This window comes from Hylobates moloch, unplaced genomic scaffold (assembly GCF_009828535.3).
Source record: "Hylobates moloch isolate HMO894 unplaced genomic scaffold, HMol_V3 SCAFFOLD_19, whole genome shotgun sequence".
In the NCBI taxonomy this organism is placed as follows: domain Eukaryota; kingdom Metazoa; phylum Chordata; class Mammalia; order Primates; family Hylobatidae; genus Hylobates; species Hylobates moloch.
In genome coordinates this window covers 46865408-46887409 of record NW_026652294.1, presented here as the reverse complement: position 1 = coordinate 46887409, position 22002 = coordinate 46865408, and the positions used below count along the sequence as shown (strand labels likewise).

The 22002-nt window shown below is 47.7% G+C and overlaps 1 protein-coding gene across 1 annotated transcript; it reads right to left on the bottom strand.

The window, feature by feature from the left end:
• Window positions 1-6728: 6728 nt before the first annotated feature.
• On the bottom strand, window positions 6729-18779 carry CENPV (centromere protein V). Its single transcript, XM_032137851.2, has 5 exons — window positions 18301-18779; window positions 15202-15300; window positions 13888-13957; window positions 9847-9961; window positions 6729-7669 (listed from the first exon to the last, which is right to left on the bottom strand). Exons 1-5 carry the CDS (start codon window positions 18711-18713, stop codon window positions 7545-7547), a joined length of 822 nt encoding a protein of 273 aa, XP_031993742.1. The 5' UTR covers window positions 18714-18779; the 3' UTR covers window positions 6729-7544.
• Window positions 18780-22002: the final 3223 nt, after the last annotated feature.

Sequence of the window (22002 nt, the reverse complement as noted above, 5' to 3'; positions counted from 1 at the left end):
CACAGTGCACAAAAACAGAATAATATGGCCGGGCCTGGTGGCTCACGCCTGTAATCCCAGCACTCTGGGAGGCCTGAGGCTGACGGATCACCTGAGGTTGGGAATTCAAGACCAGCCTGGCCAACATGGTGAAAACCTGTCTCTACTAAAATACAAAAATTAGCTGCACATGGTGGCCACACCTATAATCCCAGCTACTCAGGAGGCTGAGGCAGGAGAATCGCTTGAACCTGGGAGGCAGAGGTTGCAGTGAGCCAAGATCGCACCACTGCACTCCAGCCTGGGTGGCAGAGTGAGACTGCTTCCCCACCCCCCACCCCACAAAAAAGTATAATATGGCAGGATTTACCCTATTAGATTGTTTAAGGCACATTATAAAGCTTGGGGATTTAAAATAATTTGCTATTTGTGGAACTACAAAAAAATAGATGAAAAGAACAAATAAGAGTCCTTAAAAACCCTGATTGGTATACGTAACATTTTAAATAAATGAAGAATGGATGGATTCATCAATAAAGTGTTGAGCCACCAGTTATTCAATTTGAGGATACCATTCACAAAATTTAGAGAAAGGAAAAAAAAACTCACACACAAATCCAGGTAGATCAAAGAACTATATGTTTAAAAAACAAATAGCCGGGCGTGGTGGCTCACACCTGTAATCCCAGCACTTTGGGAGGCTGAGGTGGGTGGATCACAAGGTCAGCAGTTTGAGACCAGCCTGGCCAGCATGGTGAAACCCTGTCTCTACTAAAAATACAAAAAATTAGACGGGCATGGTGGCACGTGCCTATAGTCCCACCTACTCGGGAGGCTAAGGCAGGAGAATTGCTTGAAGCCAGCAGGTGGAGGTTACAGTGAGCTGAGATCGCACCACTGCACTCTAGACCGGGCAATAGAGCGAGACTCCATCTTAAACAAACAAACAAAACCAATAAACAAACAAAAGTCAGTAAAAGTAGTAGAAGAAAATACAAGTAAATATGTTTATAAGCTTGGGTAAGGAAGAATTTTTTTTTTTTTTTTGAGACAGGGTCTTGTTCTGTCTCCTAGGCCGGAGTCCAGTGGCTTGATTACAGCTCACTGCAGCCTTGAATTCCTTGGCTCAAGCTATCATCCCACCTCAGCCTCCTGCATAGTTAGGACTCAGGCATGTGCCACGCTAAGCTAATTTTTTATTTATTTTTAAAATTAATTAATTTTTTTTTTTGAGACAGAGTTTCGCTCTTGTTGCCCAGGCTGGAGTGCAATGGTGCAATCTTGGCTCGCTGCACCCTCTGCCTCCCGGGTTCAAGCAATTCTCCTGCCTCAGCCTCCCGAGTAGCTGTGATTACAGGCATGCACCACCATGCCAGGCTAATTTTGTATTTTTAGTAGAGACGGGGTTTCTGCGTGTTGGTCAGGCTGGTCTCGAACTCCCGACCTCAGGTGATCCACCTGCCTCAGCTTCCCAAAGTGCTGGGATTACAAGTGTGAGCCATTGCGCTGCTAAGCTAATTTTTTTTTTTTTTTTTTTTTTGAGACGGAGTCTTACTCTGTTGCCCAGGCTGGGGTGCAGTGGCAGGATCTCAGCTCACTGCAAGCTCTGCTTCCTGGGTTCATGCCATTCTCCTGCCTCAGCTTCCCTAGTAGCTGGGACTACAGGAGCCCGCCACCATTCCCGGCTAATTTTTTTGTATTTTTAGTAGAGACAGGGTTTCACCATGTTAGCCAGGATGGTCTCCATCTCCTGACTTCATGATCCGCCCGCCTCGGCCTCCCAAAGTGCTGGGATTACAGGCATGAGCAACCACGCCCGGCCCTGCTAAGCTAATTTTTTAAATTTTTTTGCAAATATGAGGTCTCCCTGTGTTGCCCAGTTTGGTCTCAAACTCCTGGCCTCAAGTGGTCTTCCTCATTTGGCCTCCCAAAATGCTGGGATTACAGGTGTGAGCCACCACGCCTAGTCCCAGAAAGATATTCTCAAAAAAGAAATAAATCACAGCCAGCTGCAGTGGCTCACGCCTGTAATCCCAGCACTTTGGGAGGCCAAGGCGGTTGGATCACAAGGTCAGGAGGTCAAGACCAGCCTGACCAACATGGTGAAACCCTGTTTCTACTAAAAATACAAAAATTAGCTGGGCGTGGTGGCGCGCACCTGTAATTCCAGCTACTCAGGAGGCTGAGGCAGGAGAATCGCTTGAACCCGGGAGGCAGAGGCTGCAATGAGCGGAGTTCATGCCATTGCCCTCCAGCCTGGGCAACAGAGACAGACTCCATCTCAAAAAAAAAAAAAAAAAAAGAAATAAGAAATAAATCACAAAAAAACCAGAAAACCCAAGTCAGAGAGCCATTAAGACAAAAAAAAAAAAAAAAGACTAATAAATTTGACTCCATCAAAAATTAAAACTCAGCCAGGCGTGGTGGCTCATGCCTGTAATCCCAGCACTTTGAGAGACTGAGGTGGGTGGATCATGAGTTCAGGAGTTGGAGACCAGCCTGGCCAACATAGTAAAACCCCGTTTCTACCAAAAATACAAAAAAATTAGCTGGGCGTGGTGGTGGGTGCCTGTAATCTCAGCTACTTGGGAGGCTGAGGCAGGAGAATTGCTTGAACTAGGGAGGCAGAGGTTTCAGTGAGACAAGTCATGCCAGTGCACTCCAGCCTGGGCAACAACAGCGAAACTCCATCTCAAAAAAAAAACAAAAAAACAAATGCATATCTTTCAGCTAAGCAATCCCACTTCTCTATTCTCAAATACACATAGGTATGTATAAAAAGGTATGTACAAGAATGTTCACTGTCAACACTCCTGGTAATAGCAAAAAACTGGAAACAATCATAATTTCCGTGAAAAAAAGAATAGCTAAATAAACTATACCCACACTATGCTATTCTATGCAACAGTTAATAATGAGGATATGTATATTGATATGAAAAGATCAAGATGTAATTAAATAAAGAAATGCAACCGAATGCAGTGGCTCCCACCTATAATCCCAGCACTTAGGGAGGCCAAGGCAGGAGGCTCACTTGAGGCCAGGAGTTTGAGACCAGCCTGGGCAACATAGCATGACCCCATCTGTACAAAAAATTTTAAAAAATTAGCCAGGTGTGGTGGCACACATCTGTAGGCTGTGGTAGGATTGCTTGAAGTAAGGAGTTCAAGGTTACAGTGAGCTGTGATCACATATCTCTAAAAATATATATATATATTTTTAAGACAGATTCTTGCTCTGTCGCCCAGGCTGTAGTGCAATGGTGTGATCACAGCTCACTGCAACCTCAACTTCCCGGGCTCAGGTGATCCTCCCACCTCAGCCTCCTGAGTAACTGGGACTACAGATGAGCACAAACACACCCAGCTAATTTTTTTATTTTTTATTTATTTATTTATTTTTTGAGACGGAGTCTTGCTGTCACCCAGGCTGGATTGCAATGGCACACAATCTTGACTTACTGCAACCACCGCTTCCCAGGTTCAAGCAATTCTCTTGCCTCAGCCTCCTTAGTAGCTGGGATTAAAGGTGTACGCCACCATGCCTGGCTAATTTTTGTATTTTTAGTAGAGATGGGGTTTCACCATGTTGGCCAGGCTGGTCTGGGACTCCTGATCTCAGATGATCCACCTGCCTTGGCCTCCCAAAGTGCTGGGATTACAGGCGTGAGCTACCGCGCCTGGCCTGATTTTTTGTATTTTTAGTAGAGACAGGGTTTTGCCATGTTCTCCCAAAGTACTGGAATTACAGGTGCGAGCCACCATGCTTGGCCCCTGTATAATTTTAAAATTTTTTAAAAAATTAAAAATACCCAGAGTTCTGGCCTCGAAAATCCCATCCTTGTGGGTGCTCCTTCCAGTCTTGAGGAGTGAACCTGGCCATCAGTGATTCTGAAGAGGCAGTGACCACACAGAACCCCAGCACAGCAAACTGATAAACTGCCATTTTTATTGTATTTTATTGTTTCCTGTAGAGATAGGGGGTCTCACTATATTGCCCAGTCTGGTCTTGAACTCCTGGGCTTAAGCAATCCTCCTGCTTCAGCCTTCCATAGTGCTGTATTACAGGTATGAGCCACCATGTCTGGCCTGGCCATCTGTATTTCTTTTTTTGTTGTTTGTTTGTTTTTTGTTTTTGAGACAGAGTCTCACTCTGTCTTCCAGGCTGGAGTGCAGTGGCATCATCTCAGCTTACTGCAACCTCTGCCTCCTGGGCTCAAGCCATTCTCCTGCCTCAGCCTCCCGAGTAGCTGGGATTACAGATGCCCAACACCATGCCCAGCTAATTTTTGTATTTTTAGTAGAGACGGGGTTTCACCATGTTGGCCAGGCTGGTCTTGAACTCCTGACCTCAGGTGATCCACCCATCTTGGCCTCCCAGAGTGCTGGGATTACAGGTGTGAGCCACCACACTCGGCCTTTTTTTTAAAATGTTTTTTTTTTTTTCCTCAGAGACCTTTGTTCTGAGATCTTTATTCCCTCTCCCTGTTCTTTTTCGTTGTCTAGTCTACCTCACAAATCATTTCATGATTAATTTTCCTAAAGCAAAGAGCAAATATTTATTAAGCATTTGCCATTATTTGTACTCAGTATTTGGTAATGGCAGGAATGTTTGAGGAAAGCTAATATGATAGTAATATGGAGCAATGTGAAGTTAAGAAGAGAGGGAGATTGCCGGGTGCGGTGGCTCACGCTTGTAATCCCAGCACTTTGGGAGGCCGAGGCGGGCGGATCACAAGGTCAGGAGATCGAGACCACGGTGAAACCCCGTCTCTACTAAAAATACAAAAAAATTAGCCGGGCGTGGTGGCGGGCGCCTGTAGACCCAGCTACTCGGAGAGGCTGAGGCAGGAGAATGGCGTGAACCCGGGAGGAGGAGGTTGCAGTGAGCCGAGATGGCGCCACTGCACTCCAACCTAGGTGACAGAGCGAAACTCCGTCTCAAAAAAAAAAAAAAAAAAAAAAGAAGAGAGGGAGATGGCAACCAATCAAAAGACTATATGAGGCCAGGCTTTATTCATCCTGTTCAGAGGTGGTCACAGCTTCCCAATGCCTGCAAAATAAAGGCCAAATTCCTGAGCCTAATATCCAAGACCGTCCAGTCTATCCTTAACATACCTTTCTGATATCTTCATTACTTCTTCCCATTAAAAGCCTCCAATTCAGCCACTTTTTTTTTTTTTTTTTTTTTGAGGTGGGGTCTCACTGTGTCTCCCAGGGTGGAATGCATGACACCATCATAGCTCACTGCAGTCTCAAAAACTCCTGGGCTCATGTGGCCCTCAGCTTCCTGAGTAGCTGCAACTACAGGTGTGTGCCACCACATGCAGCTTCAGCCTGGCTTTCGCATGTGTGCGTACCTCTGTTCAGTTACTTCTCCTATCTCCTTAAATCTTGCTTCCTTTATTGATTGATTGATTGAATGATTGATTGAGACGGAGTTTTGCTCTTGTTGCCCAGGCTGGAGTGCAATGGCGCGAACTCAGCTCACTGCAACCTCTGCCTCCCGGGTTCAAGCAATTCTGCCTCAGCCTCCCCAGTAGCTGGGATTACAGGTGCCTGCCACCATGCCCAACTAATTTTTGTATTTTTAGTAGAGACAAGGTTTCACCACATTGGCCAGGGTGGTCTTGAACTCCCGATCTCAGGCCATCCACCAGCCTCGGCCTCCCAAAGTGCTGGGATTACAGGCGTGAGACACCACACCCAGCCAAAATCTTGCTTCCTTTAAAAATAGGATCAAAGTTGTTGTTTCATGGGTACAGAGTTTCAGTTTTGCAAGGTGAAGAGTTCTGGAGATGGATGGCAGTGATGGCTGCACAACAATGTGAATATACTTAACACTGCTGAATTGTACACTTAAAAATGGTTAAGGCCAAGAGCAGTGGCTCATGCCTATAATCGCAACACTTTGAGAGGCCGAGGCAGGAGGACTGCTTGAGCCCAGGAGTTTGAGACCAGCCGGGGCAACACGGAGTGACCTTGTCTTTACAAAAAATATTAGCCAGATGTGGTGGCACACACCTGTAGTCCCAGCTACTCCAAAAGCTAAGAGGGGGGAGATCTCAAGTCTAAGTCAAGGCTACAGTGAGCCATGTTCATGTATTGCACTCCGGCCTAGGTGACCGAGCAAGACAGTCTCAAAATAACTAAAGAGGGAGACTCTGTCTCTAAATAAATGAACAGTTTATGGTAAATTTTATGTGTATTTTACAACTGAAAAAGAAATTAGAAGCTGATTTAACTTTTTAAAGATAGACTCAAATCATACTCTCCTCAAGGCTTCCCTGAGTTCTCGCCTTTGAACTCTTAGAGCTGTTATCTTTACAGCTCACATGGATTGTAACCATTCACAATTTTTTTTTTTTTTTTTTTTGAGACAGAGTCTTGTTCTGTCACCCAGGCTGGAGTGCAGTAGTGCAGTCTTGGCTCACTGCAACCTCTGCATCCTGGATTCAAGCAATTATCCTGCCTCAGCCTCCTGAGTAGCTGGGATTACAGGTGCCCGCCACCACGCCCAGCTAATTTTTGTATTTTTAGTAGAAACAGCGTTTCACCATGTTGGCCAGGCTGGTCTCAAACACCTGATCTCAGGTGATCCACCTGCCTTGGCCTCCCAAAGTGCTGGAATTACAGGCGTGAGCCACAGTGCCCAGCCTTTTTTTTTTTTTTTTTTTTTCTTTTTTGAGATGGAGTCTCGCTCCATCACCCAGGCTGGAGTGCAGTGGTGCAATCTCCACTCACTGCAACCTCTGCCTCCTGGGTTCAAGTGATTCTCCTGCCTCAGCCTCACAGGTAGCTGGGACTACAGGCACACACCACCATGCCCAGCTAATTTTTGTAATTTTAGTAGAGACGGGGTCTCAACATGTTGGCCAGGCTGGTCTTTAACTCCTGACCTCAAGTAATCCACCCGCCTCAGCCTCCTAAAGTACTGGGATTACAGGTGTGAGCCACCATGCTCTGCCACAATCTTCCATTTTTAATAATTGTGTATCTTATGTCTTCTTTCCAATTTGGCTACAAATTTTTTGTTTGTTTTTGTTTTTTTTTTTTGAGACAGTCTCATTCTGCCACCCAGGCTGGAGTGCAGTAGCGCGAACACAGCTCACTGCAGCCACAACCTCCTGGGCTCGATCAACCCTCCAGAGTAGCTGGAACTACAGGCTTAAGCCACAATGCCTGGTTGCAAACATCTTGATAGTGCTGAGTACATATCTGCTATCAATCAACTGGCCTCAGAAGCAAATCACAGTACAAAACAAATGATAAACCAAAGTAACTGCTTTAATGTTAAAAATATTTATTTTTTTTCCTAAAAGATCACACAAAAATTGGGAAGAGAAGGATGTCAACTAGACTACATCAAAATCTGGGCAGAGGGAGGACAAAGAGCTGCCTAAAGAAACTGGTAGCTGGAGCAAACTGCAGAGATCAAGATGGCCCTAGTCAACGGAACCAGCAGCCCAGGTCAGCCACATTCAGGAGCACCACCGAGGCACGGCAGGGGGAGCAAAGTTGCTGGCCCCAATCATTCCTCCTTTTCAGGGCAGGAGAGGCAGAAGCTCACTCTTTAGACATGTTCTTGATGGTCTTGTGCTCTTTCATGGCCTTCTCCCAATCGCTGCCATTGAATTCCTCAGTGACCATACTCCGCACAGTGCCCTCATCCAGGCAGTGGGGGGCGATTCCTATGAGAAAGTGGCACAGACAAAGGGGGATCCTCAGTATGGGTGAGACCAGATGGTGTTCCTGGATAAGCCCCCACCTGCAGGCATCATCACGCTACACATTAGGGCTTCCAAAGGATATGCCATAGCTTATGGCTTCAGCGATGAGACCCACAGGCTGCCAGCTGGCTCAGAAAGCACTGGCTCCAGCCTACCGCTTCAGCCCTCTGGCTCACTTTCCTCAACTGCCAGATGGGAATCACACTCCCTGAACCAGGGATGCCCAAGGCTAGACATCATTCAATACCAAGTTGAGAGTGCAACATGCACAAAGGCACAGCCCAGAGCAATCTCTGACTGGAGGCCTAAAGAATTCACAGGCCTTTCCTGTGTTTAGATAGATAACTTTCCTTCCGGCCGGGCGCGGTGGCTCACGCTTGTAATCCCAGCACTTTGGGAGGCCGAGGCGGGCGGATCACGAGGTCAGGAGATCGAGACCACGGTGAAACCCCGTCTCTACTAAAAATACAAAAAATTAGCCGGGCGTGGTGGCGGGCGCCTGTAGTCCCAGCTACTCGGGGGTGAACCGGAGGGACTTGCACGGAACCGAGATGGCCACCCTTCACCTGGGGACAGAGGGATCTCTCTCAAAAAAATAGTTTTCTTTTTTTTGTAGATTGATTTAGTTGTTGCCTGGGCTTGGTACAAGGCTTGACTTGGCTCACTGCAACCTGTCTCCGGTTCAATGATTTTCTGCCTCAGCCTCCCATACTGGGATTCTGGCTAACTTTGTATATTTAGTAGAGACGGGGTTTCTCCATGTTGGTTAGGCTGGTCTCGAACTCCCAACCTCAGGTGAGCCACCACGCCTGGCCTTAGATAGATAACTTTCTAAGAATTAAACGTCTTCCCATTTGTACAGGATTTCATACTTTTCAAAACTCTTTCCTGTTCTGCAAGGTAGACAGATAAGAGTCTCCATGTGACAGATGAGGAATAGGAGCCCCTGAAGCAATGGGGGAGGGGTAAGGATGACATCATGCCCTGCCCTGCCTCCCCCACCTCCCCCCCCAACCCCCGCCACCACCATAAGGTAAAAGACACTGACAGTCATAGCTGCTCTCGCAGCTCTGGAGACTGCACTGACACAGAATAAGAGTCCTCAGGAACATCTTCCACCTCTGCTTTCCCCTTCAATTCACACTACAATTGGCATGACTCTCAACAACTGTCAGAGGGTTAGTTTTATTACTCCCCAGACCCAAGCAGGCCCTGAAGCGGGGCTTGGAGGGTTCCCTGCTTGTTTATTATTATTATTATTATTATTTTTTTGAGACGGAGTCTCGCTCTGTCACCCAGGCTGGAGTGCAGTGGCGCAATCTCGGCTCACTGCAAGCTCTGCCTCCCGGGTTCACGCCATTCTCCTGCCTCAGCCTCTCCGAGTAGCTGGGACTACAGGCGCCCGCCACCACGCCTGGCTAATTTTTTTTTTTGTATTTTTAGTAGAGACGGGGTTTCACTGTGGTCTCGATCTCCTGACCTCGTGATCCGCCCGCCTCGGCCTCCCAAAGTGCTGGGATTACAAGCGTGAGCCACCGCGCCCGGCCTTGTTTATTATTTTTTAAAAAGAACAGAGATACGGTTTCGCTATGTTTCCCAGGCTGGTCTCAAACTCCTGAGCTCAAGAAATCCTCCTACCTTGGCCTCCCAAAGTGCTGGGATACAGGTGTGAGCCACCGCAGCCAGCCAGTCCTGCCTAATTTTTGAACAACCAAAAAGCTTTCAAATGCCATTATCAATGCTCCCCAATCTTGCCTCCTTCACTCCCTTAACCTCTGTCATTATTAAAGCTGCCTCCCCTGGCCCCACAAGTCCATCTCCCCACCCCTCTCCTCCCTACCCTTCAACACCATCCCCAGCAACACCAGCCCTGGCAGCACCAGTGAATAAGAATCACAACCTGGATGGGCTCCAAGTCCAACTTCACCACATTCAGATATGGAATTCAGAAAAGTTTCACCAGAGCCCGACTCACATTCTATCATGTGGAAAGCACTCTGCCGAGGAGTCCTGCTCCTCTAAGATACGCATGTGACAGGGTCTAGTCAGCGTCCCACCTGTCCAAACAAGACTTTAAGTGAGAGCACCACAGGCCTCTCTGTGTCCCCCTGAGCTTACAGTCCATCCCCTTTACTCACCGAAGCCTCCAGGGTTTGACCGTGGAGTATAGAAGCTCTGAACGCCACATCTCTTACAGAAGGTGTGCTGGGCTTTGTGAGTATTGAACGTGTAAGTCGTTATGTGCTCAGCTCCCTAGGTGAAAACAGACAAACAGGTGTTCTTTTTTACAAACAGATTGATTGATTGATTGATTGATTGATTGATTGAGACAGAGTCTCCCACTGTCTCTCAGGCTGGAGTGCAGTGGCGTGATCTTGGCTCACTGCAACCTCCACCTGCACGGGTTCAAGAGATTTTCCTGCCTCAGCCTCCCAAGTAGCTGGGATTACAGGCGCGTGCCCCCATGCCTGGCTAATGTTTTGTATTTTTAGTACAGACAGGGTTTCACCATGTTGGACAGGATGGTCTTGAACTCCTGACCTCGTGATTCACCTGCCTTGGCCTCCCAAAATGCTGGGATTACAGGTGTGAGCCACCGCACCCTGCCCCAAAGACATTTATTTTTATGTCACTTAAAAAATACACCTTTGTAGCCGGGTGTGGTGGTGGGCGCCTGTAGTCCCAGCTACTCGGGAGGCTGAGGCAGGAGAATGGCATGAACCCAGGAGGTGGAGCTTGCAGTGAGCCGAGATCGCGCCACTGCACTCCAGCCTGGGCGACAGAGCGAGACTCCCTCTCAAAAAAAAAAAAAAAAATATATATATATATATATATACACACATACCTTTGGCCAGGCATGGTGGCTCATGCCTGTAATCCCAACACTTTGAGAAGCTGAGGCGGGCGGATTGCTTGAGCCCAGGAGTTCAAGACCAACCTGGGCAACATGGCAAAACCCTGTTTCTACAAAAAAATACAAAAATTAGCCAAGTGCAGTGGCGCACATCTGTAGTCCCAGCTACTTGGGAGGCTGAGGTAGGAGCATCAGTTGAGCCTGGGGAAGTGGAGGCTGCAGTGGGCTGAGATCACACCATTAAAAAACAAATTTTGAAACAACTTAATGGCAGGAGCTCTTTTGTAGGGCTCTTTGTATTAAGAGGCCATTTCCTATCTCCTGTAAGAGACTGGGACCTTCTTGAGGACAGAGACCCATCTACACTATCCAGAGACATGTCAGTCTGGAGCGTGACAGCTCACAGCTTCCCTTAGGTCAACGGCACACAGAATTCAGCCTTGAGCGTTCCCTGATACATCACATCAGGGATGGAAAGTGCTCGCTTCCCAGGGCCTACGTGGAGAGACAGTTCACCCAATGGACTGGCTCTCCATGTCCCCAAACAGAATGGCTCAAGGTCTTAAGAAAACTGATGGCTGTGCTTAATTTATCCACAAAGGACAAACCAGGAAAAAAATATTTGCCAGACGTCATAGACAGGCTAATTTCCTTAATGGATAATACAAATGGGAGACTGGACAAAGGACATGAACGGACAGTTCAGATAGAAAGAAAAATAAATCACTCTTTACCCTATGAAATGCTCACCCAAAGGAATTTCAGTGAGATGTATTTCACTGTCAGGTGGGCAAAATCAAAGCCGTTAACATGGTATTGACAAGTATGTAGAGAAATATGTGCTCACATGTATCAGTCACAGGAATAGGAATTGGTACAATTTAGCAACATCTACCAAAATTTTAAAGTGTACATATGCTTTAGCACACAATTCCATTTCTTGAAATTTACCATACAGATATATTCCAAATGTCTCAACGACATAGGTATATAGATACTATAGCACTGTTTATAAAGGCTAAAGATTGGAAAAATTGAAAATGTCCATCAATAGAGGACCAGTTAGGCATTATGGACACTCATAAAATGGAATATTCTCCAACTTTGTAGAGAAGAATGAGACAGCTCTACAAAACTAACATGGAACAATTACCAAGGTTACAAAGTTAAGCAAGGTATAGGCCAGGCGCAGTGGCTCATGCCTATAATCCCAGCATTTTGGGAGGCCAAGGTGGGCAGATCACTTGAGGTCAGGAGTTCAAGACTAGCGTGGCCAACATGGCAAAACTTCGACTCTACTAAAAATATAAAAATTAGCCAGATGTGGTGGCGGGCACCTATAGTCCCAGCTACTCAGGAGGCTGAAGCAGGAGAATCACTTGAGCCTGGGAGGCGGAGATTACAGTGAGCCGAGATCGCACCACTGCACTCCAGCCTGGGCGACAGAGTGAGACTGTCTCAAAAAAAAAGTTAAGCAAGGTATAAAACAACGTATGTCGTATACTACCATTTTTTTTTTTTTTTAAGGATATATACTGTTTATGTGTGGTGTTTTTGTTTTGTTTTGTTTTTTTTGAGACAAGGTCTCACTCTGTTACCCAGGCTGGAGTGCAGTGGTATGATCACAGCTTATTGCAGCCTTGACCTCCCAGGTTCAAGTGATTCTCCCACCTCAGCCTCCCAAGTAGCTGGGACTATAGGCATGCAACACCACGCCTAGCTGATTTTTTATTTTTTGTAGACATGGGGGTCTCACTATGTTGCCCGGGCTGGTGTTGAACTCCTGGGTTCAAGTGATCTGCCCGCCTTGGCCTTCCAAAGTGCTGGGACTACAGGCATGAGCCACTGTGCCTGGCCTGTATGTGCTTTTATATGCATATGTATCTTTGAAGAGGGATCCAAGAAACAGTGGCTTACCTTTAGGGAGAGAAATCAGACAGCTGGAGGGGAAGGGGTGGAGGTTTCTTATCATTGTTAACCCTCTTTACGCTTCCCCAGCCATACCATCCAGAATTGAGCTTCCTATAGAAATAGCTCCCTGAGGAGCCTTGCTCACTCCATAGCCACTGCAGCACAGAAAAGCAGTGAAGGACTGCCAAGTGATCCCAAGCCATTCAGCATTATCTGGATGGAATTAAAGCCCTGCTCAACCCCACACCACCCATAATGTGCTAAAAGTCTTTTTAAAAAAAAATCTGTATTCTTTAACCTGGAGGTTTTCTTTCTTTCTTTTTTTAACTGCTCCTTGTGGAGCAGGGTGTAGGAAGTGTGCCCAGAATAGCCAGAGAACTTATTTCTAAGAGAATTGATCCTAAAGAAGAAATTTCTAAATTGTCAAAAATTTATACCAAGGAGGTTCACCACAGTGTTGTTGATAATCAGAAAAAAAACTGGACTCAACTGCAGTGATGCAGAGACAGTGACAGGATAAGCAGACCAGGAAATCGGCTGTGGGGAAGAGGGAGACTGGGGCATGGGGACAGTAGGGAAAGACTTTTCACTGTGTATATACACATTCTTCTACCTCTCAAATTTTGTACCAAGTACAAAAAATTCCCCAAATTAATAAAATTAAAGTTAAAAATAAGTATATAAGCTTTTCATTGGGAAATGAGATAAGCAGGTTATCAACAAAAAGAATGGTAAAATTCTACTTAATAAACATAAGACAATAGGTTTAGATGTATTTCTCAGAGTAGAAAATAATACACAAGGACAGACAACAAAATATTAACAGTGGTTACCTTTAGTTGACAGGATTTGGGTGATTTTATTGTTTTTTGATTCTCTGAATTTGAAAATGTTTCCACAATACGAAATAGGCCTCCAAAAAATAAAGGTAAAAAATAACACAACCTTTTATTTTTTATTTTCATTTTTTTTGAGATGGAGTTTCACTCTTGTCACCCAGGCTGGAGTGCAATGGTGTGATCTTGGCTCACTGCAACCTCCACCTCCCAGGTTCAAGTGATTCTTCTGCCTTGGCCTCCCAAGTAGCTGGGATTACAGGCATGCACTACCACACCCAGCTAATTTTTGTATTTTTAGTAGAGATAGGGTTTCACCATGTTGGCCTGGCTGGTTCTCAACTCCTGACTTCAGGTGATCCACCCATCTTGGCCTCCCAAAGTGCTGGGATTACGGGCATGAGCCACTGTGCCCGGCCCACCTTTTAAATGTCAACCTGAAACCAAAGCCTGTGAGAGGCCCTGCTATGCTCCAGGACCCTCCCATGCTACAGATGGCATGCTAAGGGTTGGTTGGGGAGTCCTGTAAATCTCACCAATGGGTTCTGCACTCCTTGACCCTGCTCTTAAGCACTGACCTTCAGGAGCTTGAAGCGAGAAGCTGGAACAATGAAGTGTCTATTCTGCTTCTTCTTGCAAATGCTGCAGCTACAGAAAGACAGAGCAAATTCCAGATTGTAAGCAGCCACCTGCGTCCTCTATGCCTGAGTGGCCCAGCTATCAGAGCCAGCCAACCCCACAGATGATGCCCCTTTCAGCACCATCCAGGGCCGAGGAATGGGGCAAAGGCCTGGATAGCAGGGCCTCTGGTTTGCAGGTACAGCAGAGCCCAGCGGGGGTCCCAAGTCAGCAGTCAAGGCTCTGCAATGCTCAGAACACAGGACCAACAGACAGGTCTGTACTGCCCACCCTCCAGTTCTTCACAGTGAAGAGAAGCGCTGGACTTCAGAGACACTTAGAAAACAAATTTCAGACACTGCTACAACCTGATGTCTCTGAGACATCCACACCAAAAATGGACAAGGAAGTTTAGGTTTCCCTCTTTCTTCATCACCACGTCACAAAAAGTCCAGCTCCAAGTAAAACACGTCCCCAGAATTACCATCTCTGGAATTAAACTGAAGTCCCCTCTTTTCAGGCCACCTTTGAAAAAGTTCTAATTTAGCATAGAATCCTCTCACAAGTTATTCCACAGTGCTTCTTTTCCAATCTGGACTCTATTGTTAGTAGCCTGGTCAGTTCTCCATTTGAGTAATTCCATCGTATGTGTTTATTATTCATATATAATTCCGGTACCTAGGGGCAAAAAGGACTGGATGCTGTTAAATAATTAGCTGCATGCCAACTTTGGGTCCCAAAGCCAGAGCCTGTCGTCCCTGCTCCATCATAATGCCGGGGAAGGAGGTACAAATCAGGCCCTCCACAGCCAGCAGCACCATCTGCCTCAACCGAAGAGCAGAGCGAGAGTGTAGGGCCTGGGGAGCCTCCAGGTGTATACACCCTTCACTAACGTACCCTCCAACTCTCCCCAACTCCAGACTTCTATGAAGATTCTACCCAAGGCTTTCCACTCAGTACCCAGCCAGGCACACCTGCAGCTATCCGCCCTCAGCTCCTCAGCAGTGTCAGTCTGAGGATGATGCTGCCACAAGCCACAAGCCCTAAGGACCCTGCTCTGTGTCACCTGGGCCATGCTGTTGAAGCTCTGTGATGAGCCATACAAAAGGAACAAAAATAGAACAATGAACCTTTCTGTCCCCATCACCTGACTTCAACAGTTACCAGCTGAAGGCCAATGTTTCCTCTGTACCCCAACTCCCCAGATTATTTTGAAATACTGCATTTTAACTCTGAAATTCTTTTAAGCCAATTTAGGAAAAAAAACCACTCACTTGCAGTCAAATATATGCAAGTCTGCTGAGGCCCAAACTTCAAAACGAACTGCTCCACAGTGGCAGCCTCCTGTGTGCTTCACCAGGCCCTGGTATTCACTAAATGAAACAAAAATCAGAAAGATAAGAATTTCTGAATAGCTACCTCCTGCTCTCTTTCTTTTTGTTGTCGAAAGAAAGACGGAAGATTAGACAAAAGTCTTTTCTACATGACAACCAAATGCATTTCTGCTTTTAAGGAGGCATTGTCAATTTCCTAAGTGAAGAATGGTTTCAGCACCTTTGTCCATGAGCTCTCTTTTCGCCAATTTCTTAAATTGTATTAAGTTGCAAAATAAAACATTCCAAACATTTCGAAAATGTGAGGCATACTAACCCAACACCAAATATTTTTATTTATATGTCAAATACTAATTTTTTTTTTTTTTTGAGATAGAGTCTCAGTCTTTGCCCAGGCTGGAGTGCAGTGGCACGATCTTGGCTCAATGCAACCTCTGCCGCCTGGGTTCAAGCAATTCTCCAGCCTTAGCCTCCCAAGTAGCTGGGATTACAGGCGCCTGCCACCGCGCCCTGCTAATTTTTAGTAGAGATAGGGTTTCACCATCTTGGCCAAGCTGGTCTTGAACTCCTGACCTCGTGATCCACCCACCAGGACTCCCAAAGTGCTGGGATTATAGGCGTGAGTCACTGCTCCCGGCCTCAAATAGTAAAAATTTTTATGAGCTAGGCATGAAGGAGAGAACAGTAAACAAGATACAGCAGACACGATTGCTGCCCTTACTGACCTTAACAAGTTACTCAAATAATAATTAATTATGATTGTGATAAAGGAGGTACAGGCTGCTATGAAAAATAAGACTGGGTACTCAATCAAGTCCAGAGGTCCAGAAGAGCCTTTTGAGAAAGTTAATGAAGGCTCTTATATTTTTGCTCTATTTCTTTCCAGTATTCTTCATACACATGGGTTTTACATAGTTGTCATACACATTACATACAATTTTTTTTTTTGAGACGGAGTTTCATTCTTGTTGCCCAAGCTGGAGTGCAGTGACGTGATTCTCAGCTCACCGAAACCTCTGCCTCCAGGGTTCAAACGATTCTCCTGCCTCAGCCTCCCAAGTAGCTGGGATTACAGGCATGCTCCACCACACCCAGCTAATTTTGTATTTTTAGTAGAGACCGGGTTTCTCCATGTTGGTCAGGCGGTCTCAAACTCCCCACCTCAGGTGATCCGCCTGCCTCGGCCTCCCAAAGTGCTGGGATTACAGGCGTGAGCCACCTCACCCGGACTACATACAATTTTAATCCTTTTAAAGCTTATATATAAGCCAAACTCAGAAATGAACATTAAGATCTGATAAATGTCTTAAAATCGCTTTCCAAAAGGACGGAACACCCTTACCCGATATATAAATGAGAAAACATTTCACTGTACAGTCTCAGGCAATAATTATAGGAAAAATAGCTCACTGCAGTTTTAATTTGCATGATTAAGACTGATCATTTTTTCATGTTTCTTTACAAGTTTATGTATTTTAATTTTTTCTGCATACATAATGCTTATTGTAAAAACTCCAAACTTTACAGTATTTGAGAGTGCTCAAAGTGAAAGCCTCCTGTAATCTTTACACCCAGAGGGATCTACAGTTAATTATTTGCTATATATTCCCCCAAACTTTTTTCTATACAATATTTTAACGAAAATGATACAGTTATACACACTTTTTGAATATAATTTAGTAGCCTTTATAAGTACAAAGTCATGGCAGTCTAGTGAGAGAAAAACATCTTTTTTATGTCAATATTTTAAATCTTTTTCTTGACCATTTATCAGTTTGTTTTAAAATAAAAATTTACCTCAAATTTGAGTTTTACATTCCTCTTTTTTTCTTTTTCTGTATGCCTTGAAGACACCCTGAGTTTTACATTCCTAAGGATCTTCATATTCCTTCTGCCCAGAGGCAGCCGTCACCCTATAGGTGCTCAAATGTTTGATGGATGAACGTTTTTTAAAAATTCAGTGTGCAGTCCAAGATGAAAAACCAAAAAGTGAAGCACACAGAAAACCAAATATGTATCTTCTGTCGGGGACGACTCATCCTAACTAAGAGAATTTCTTCTGCAAGAAGCTCAAAGGAACATGTTCAAGAAAAGAAGTAATTCTCAGGTTATGCAATTGCTAGGTTATTCTTGTCGGTTTTTTTCCCCTAGTGTTTTGATTGTTCTTTTTAATTCGTAAAATTGACATTGAAATATAATATCAGGGCGTTAAAATATCTCTCTGTACCACAACTGTTCCCCGAGGCAGGAATCCGGATCGCATTTGGAGAAAAGAAGGCAGCCCTTTAACAGCCCAGTTAAAAGCTCCTTCCCAAATCGCGGACCCTCGAGATGCTCCTCGGGCCATCTAAAAGACTGCGGAGCAGCCAGGAGGGCGAGCGGGCGGGAACATTAGCTGGCTGAGCACATAAAAGCCTCCCTAGGCAGGCATCCCCGCCGCCGCGCGAGGCCGGGGCATCTCTTCGCGCGCGCTTCTCTCCCGGATCAATAACCCCCGCCCCCTGCTCCCACCCTGGCAGTGCCTGGAACAATGACGGGATTTTGCTTCCCAGTTAGTTCAAAACTACTCATGCTTCCTTCAACGCTTCTACCTTTCCCTTCCACCCACCCTCAAAAACACGTGTGCAAACACAAAAAAAAACGGGATTCGGGTAAGAGAAAGCCGTGGGATTTATCTTCTTTTCACTGAGAAAGGCCCCCACATCCTTTGCGCGCCAGCAACAGACAACGTCCCCGAGCACGATGCTTATGGCCGGGAAAGACTCTTTGTGTCCCAAGACGGCTGCGCGCGCCCGCAAGCTCCGGACGAAGCTCCCTTTCCATTTCCAGGCCACACAGCCCGAGAAGCACCGCCCCGCCCCGCCGCCCTTAGAATTAGGGAATAACCCCAGTGCTAACGGGGGAGCTGCGTCGGCTCCGTAACGTGGAAGGCTTAGAGCTGAAAGGCGCCCAAGGCCTGCACACGGGCTGCGAGCCCGACTCCTGCCAAGGGGGTCCGCGTGGCACCGGCTCCCGCGCGCCCCGGCCCGCCGCACTCACAAGGTGTCTAGCAGGAGCTTGGCGGCGCCCTCGGAGGTGAGCTTCTGCCGCTTCTGGAACGTCTCCCAGCGCTCCCGCTGCTCGCCCAGGTCCAGGTTGGACGCCGAGGACGTCGGGGTCGCGGGAGTCGGCGGCGGCGGTGGCGGGAGCAACGCCAGCTCCGGCGGCGGCGGCTCCCCCGGGCCCTCCTCCTGGGCCCGCGGCGACGAGCGCCTCAGCCGCGGCTTCTCCGACGGCGGCTTCTCCGCCGCCTGGCTCTTGCTTCCGGCCTGGCTCGCGGAGCGCCGTGTGCGGGTAGCGCTGGGGGCCGAGGTAGCGACCGCGGGGGCCGCGGAGGCCCCGGAGGCCGCGGAGGCCCCGGACCGCTTCTGCCCGCGCAGCTTGGCGGCCGCAGAGCTCCTCGATCGCCGCATGGCTCCCGCAGCCTGGCGCGCAGGCCTCGCAGCGCGGCGCGCCCCCGCCGGCCTGCGCGCGCCCCCGCCGCCCGCCAGTCTTCAGGCCCAGGGGGCGCTGCGCCCGGCTGCCCCGCTCCGGCAGCCGCGCCCCGCAGCCCGGCGCCTGCCCGCAGGAGGGAGACCCGGCCCGCCTGGCCGCTGGGACGCACCTGCCTGTTCGGTCCCGCAGGCCCAAGGGGCTGCGCCGGGGCCTACGCTCGCGATACCCAGAATCCACTCGCACCTGCGAAGGCGCCCCTGCCCTGTGTGAATCCAGCGGGCTCTTCGTACCTTCCCGACCTGGAGGGGCCTGGGTCGGGCCTGAATTCGCAGGCTCATCCGAGCGGGCAGCCTAGGGTAACTTCGTCTCCAAAAACGAGCTAATTTGTGTAAACGGCCTGCCACCTGCTACCTCCTGGGTAACAGCGGCCGAAACCATAGTTCTTCACCTTCGTCTTTTCTGTTACATTATAGAACAGTGTCAAGAGGATACCAATAGTCAACAGATTTGGGGTTTCATTTTAATTAAATGAATGACCCGCGCGTCGAATTTCATTAGTATCATTTTGATGAAGGCAGCACCAAAGTTTAAAGACAAATGGCACGAGAATCATTGATGGAACCCAGATAGTCTTCTTCTCCTTCTCCTTCTTCTCCTTCTTCTTTTTTCAGACCGAGTTTCGCTCTCGTTGCCCAGGCTGGAGTGCAGTGACGCGATCTCGGCTCACCGCAACCTCCGCCTCCCAGGTTCAAGCGATTCTCCTGCCTCAGCCTCCCGAGTAGCTGGGATTACAGGCATTCGCCACTACACTCGGCTAATTTTGTATTTTTAGTAGAGATGGGGTTTCACCATGTTGGTCAGGCTGGTCCCGAACTCCCGACCTCAGGTGATCCATCCGCCTCGGCCTCCCAAAGTGCTGGGATTACAGGCGTGAGCCACCGCGCCCAGCCTTTCTTCCTTTTTTTTTTTTTTTTTTGGAGTCTCGCTCTGTCGCCAGGCTGGAGTGCAGTGGCGCGATCTCGGTTCACTGCAACCTCCGCCTCCCGGTTCCAGCGATTCTCCTGCCTCAGCCTATCTTTCTTCTTTATTCTGATTTTCTTCATGGTATTGTTAGTTTAATAGTTTGTTGAATTAAAGGTGCAGTTTAACTATTTTGTCTTTTTTTTTTTTCCTTACAGGATCTGACAGACTGGAGTGCAGTAGCGGGATCTCGGCTCATTGTGGCCAAGAACTCCTGGCCTCAAGCGATCCTGCCGCCTGGGCCTCTAGAGCAGCTGAAACAGGCGGCGGGCGCCCCCCCCCCCCCCCAATTGTTGCTTTGTAGATACCGGGTTTCCCTATGTTGCCCAGGCTGATCTCTAACTCCTGGCCTCAAGCGATCCTCGATCCTCCCGCCTAGTCCTCCCCAAGTGTTGAGATTACAGGCGTGAGTGAGCCACCGAGCCCCACCTTGCCATTTTGTTGTTGTTGTTGTTGTTGTTGGAATTATGGTTTACACACAGCAACGTGCAAAGCAAATATCTTAAATGTACAGCTTGTGTGACCACCACCACTTCAGATACAGAACATTTTCAGCACACCAGAGTTTCCCTCAGGCAAAAGAAAACAGAGGCGATCACTGTTCTTTTACCACCATAGGTTGGTTTTGCTTATTCTTGAACATCATTTTAAAACGGCACCTAGGCCCGGCGCAGTGGCTCATGCCTAATCCCAACACTGCTGGGAGGCCGAGGTGCACAGATCGCTTGAGCCCAGGAGTTTGAGACCAACCTGGCCAACATGGTGAAACCCGTCTCTACAAAGAAACAAACAAAAAATGGTCGGGGCCTGTGCGGTTGCTCACGCCTATGATTCCAGCACTTTGGGAGGCCGGAGCGGGTGGATCACTTGAGGTCAGGGGTTTGAGACCAGCCTAGCCAACACTGTGAAAACCCATCTCGCGGCACGCGCCTGCAATCCCAGCTACTCCGGAGGCGAGGCAGAAGAATCGCTTGAACCCGGGAGAGGTGGCTGGGTGCGGTGGCTCATGCCTGTAATCCCAGTACTTTGGGAGGCTGAAGCAGGTGGATCACTTGAGGCCAGGAGTTCGAGATCAGCCTGGGCAACAGAGTGAGGCCCCATCTCTACGAAAAATACAAAAATTATGTGGATGTCATGGCACACACCTGTAGTCCAGCGCCTCAGGAGGCTGAGGCGAGAAGGAGGATTGCTTGAGCCCAGGAGGTGGAAGCTGCAGTGAGCTGTGATTACACCACCATATTCTACTCTGGGTGACAGAGTGAGACCTTGTCTCAAAAAAAAAAAAAAAAAAAGCTGGGTGTGGGGAGTGGTTATCCTTGAGGAGAACTAACTGGGAAAGAGAACAAAGGACTCTTCTAAGATGCTGGATATGGCCAGGCACAGTGGCTCACGCCTGTAATCCCAGCACTTTGGGAGGCGGAGGTGGGCAGGAGTTTGAAACCAGCCTGGCCAACATGGGGAAACCCTGTCTCTACTAGAAATACAAAAACTAGCTGGGCATGCTGGCAGGCACCTGTAATCCCAGCTACTCGGGAGGCTGAGACAGGAGAATCGCTTGAATCCGGGAGGTGGCGGTTGTGGTGAGCCAGAGGTTGCACCATTGCGCTCCAACCTGGGCAACAGAGTAAGACTCCGTCTCAAAGAAAAAAAAGATGCTGGATATGTTCTCTACATTATCTTGACCTGGGTGGTAGTTATGGAGGTGTGTAAAACACATAAAAACACTTCAGTGTGTGTAAGACTTAGCTCAATTTAAAAATGAAGAATATGGCTGGGCATGGTGGCTCACGCCTGTAATCCCAGCACTTTGGGAGGCCAAGGTGGTGGATCACCTGAGGTCAAGAGTTCGAGACCAGCCTGACCAACATGGAGAAACCTCATCTCTAGTAAAAATACAAAATTAGCCAGGCGTGGTAGCATATGCCTATAACCCCAGCTACTCAGGAGGTTGAGGCAGGAGAATAGCTTGAATCCGGGAGGCGGAGGTTGCAGTGCGCTGAGATCGGCCATTGCACTCCAGCCTGGGCAACAAGAACAAAACTCTGTATCAAAAAAAAAAAAAAAAGAACATAGGCTTTTATTTTAAAGACATTATATCATTAAGTAGGTTTGAGGTGAAGAAAATAATTGAATAGTTATTGCAAACCCAAAACTCAAGAAGGCAATTAAAAAGGCATGTGCTGGCCGGGCGCAGTGGCTCATGCCTGTAATCCCAGCACTTTGGGAGGCCAAAGAGAGCAGATCACT

Bases quoted from the DNA above. Each gene is read 5' to 3' on its own strand.
- CENPV (XM_032137851.2), bottom strand. From the start codon at position 18,713: ATGCGGCGATCGAGGAGCTCTGCGGCCGCCAAGCTGCGCGGGCAGAAG. The intron at 15,301-18,300 runs GTGAGTGCGGCG...TGTTTCATTTAG, and splicing joins AAGCTCCTGCTAGACACCTT to TGAATACCAGGGCCTGGTGA. The intron at 7,670-9,846 runs GTGAGTAAAGGG...ACTTTCTCATAG, and splicing joins GTCAAACCCTGGAGGCTTCG to GAATCGCCCCCCACTGCCTG.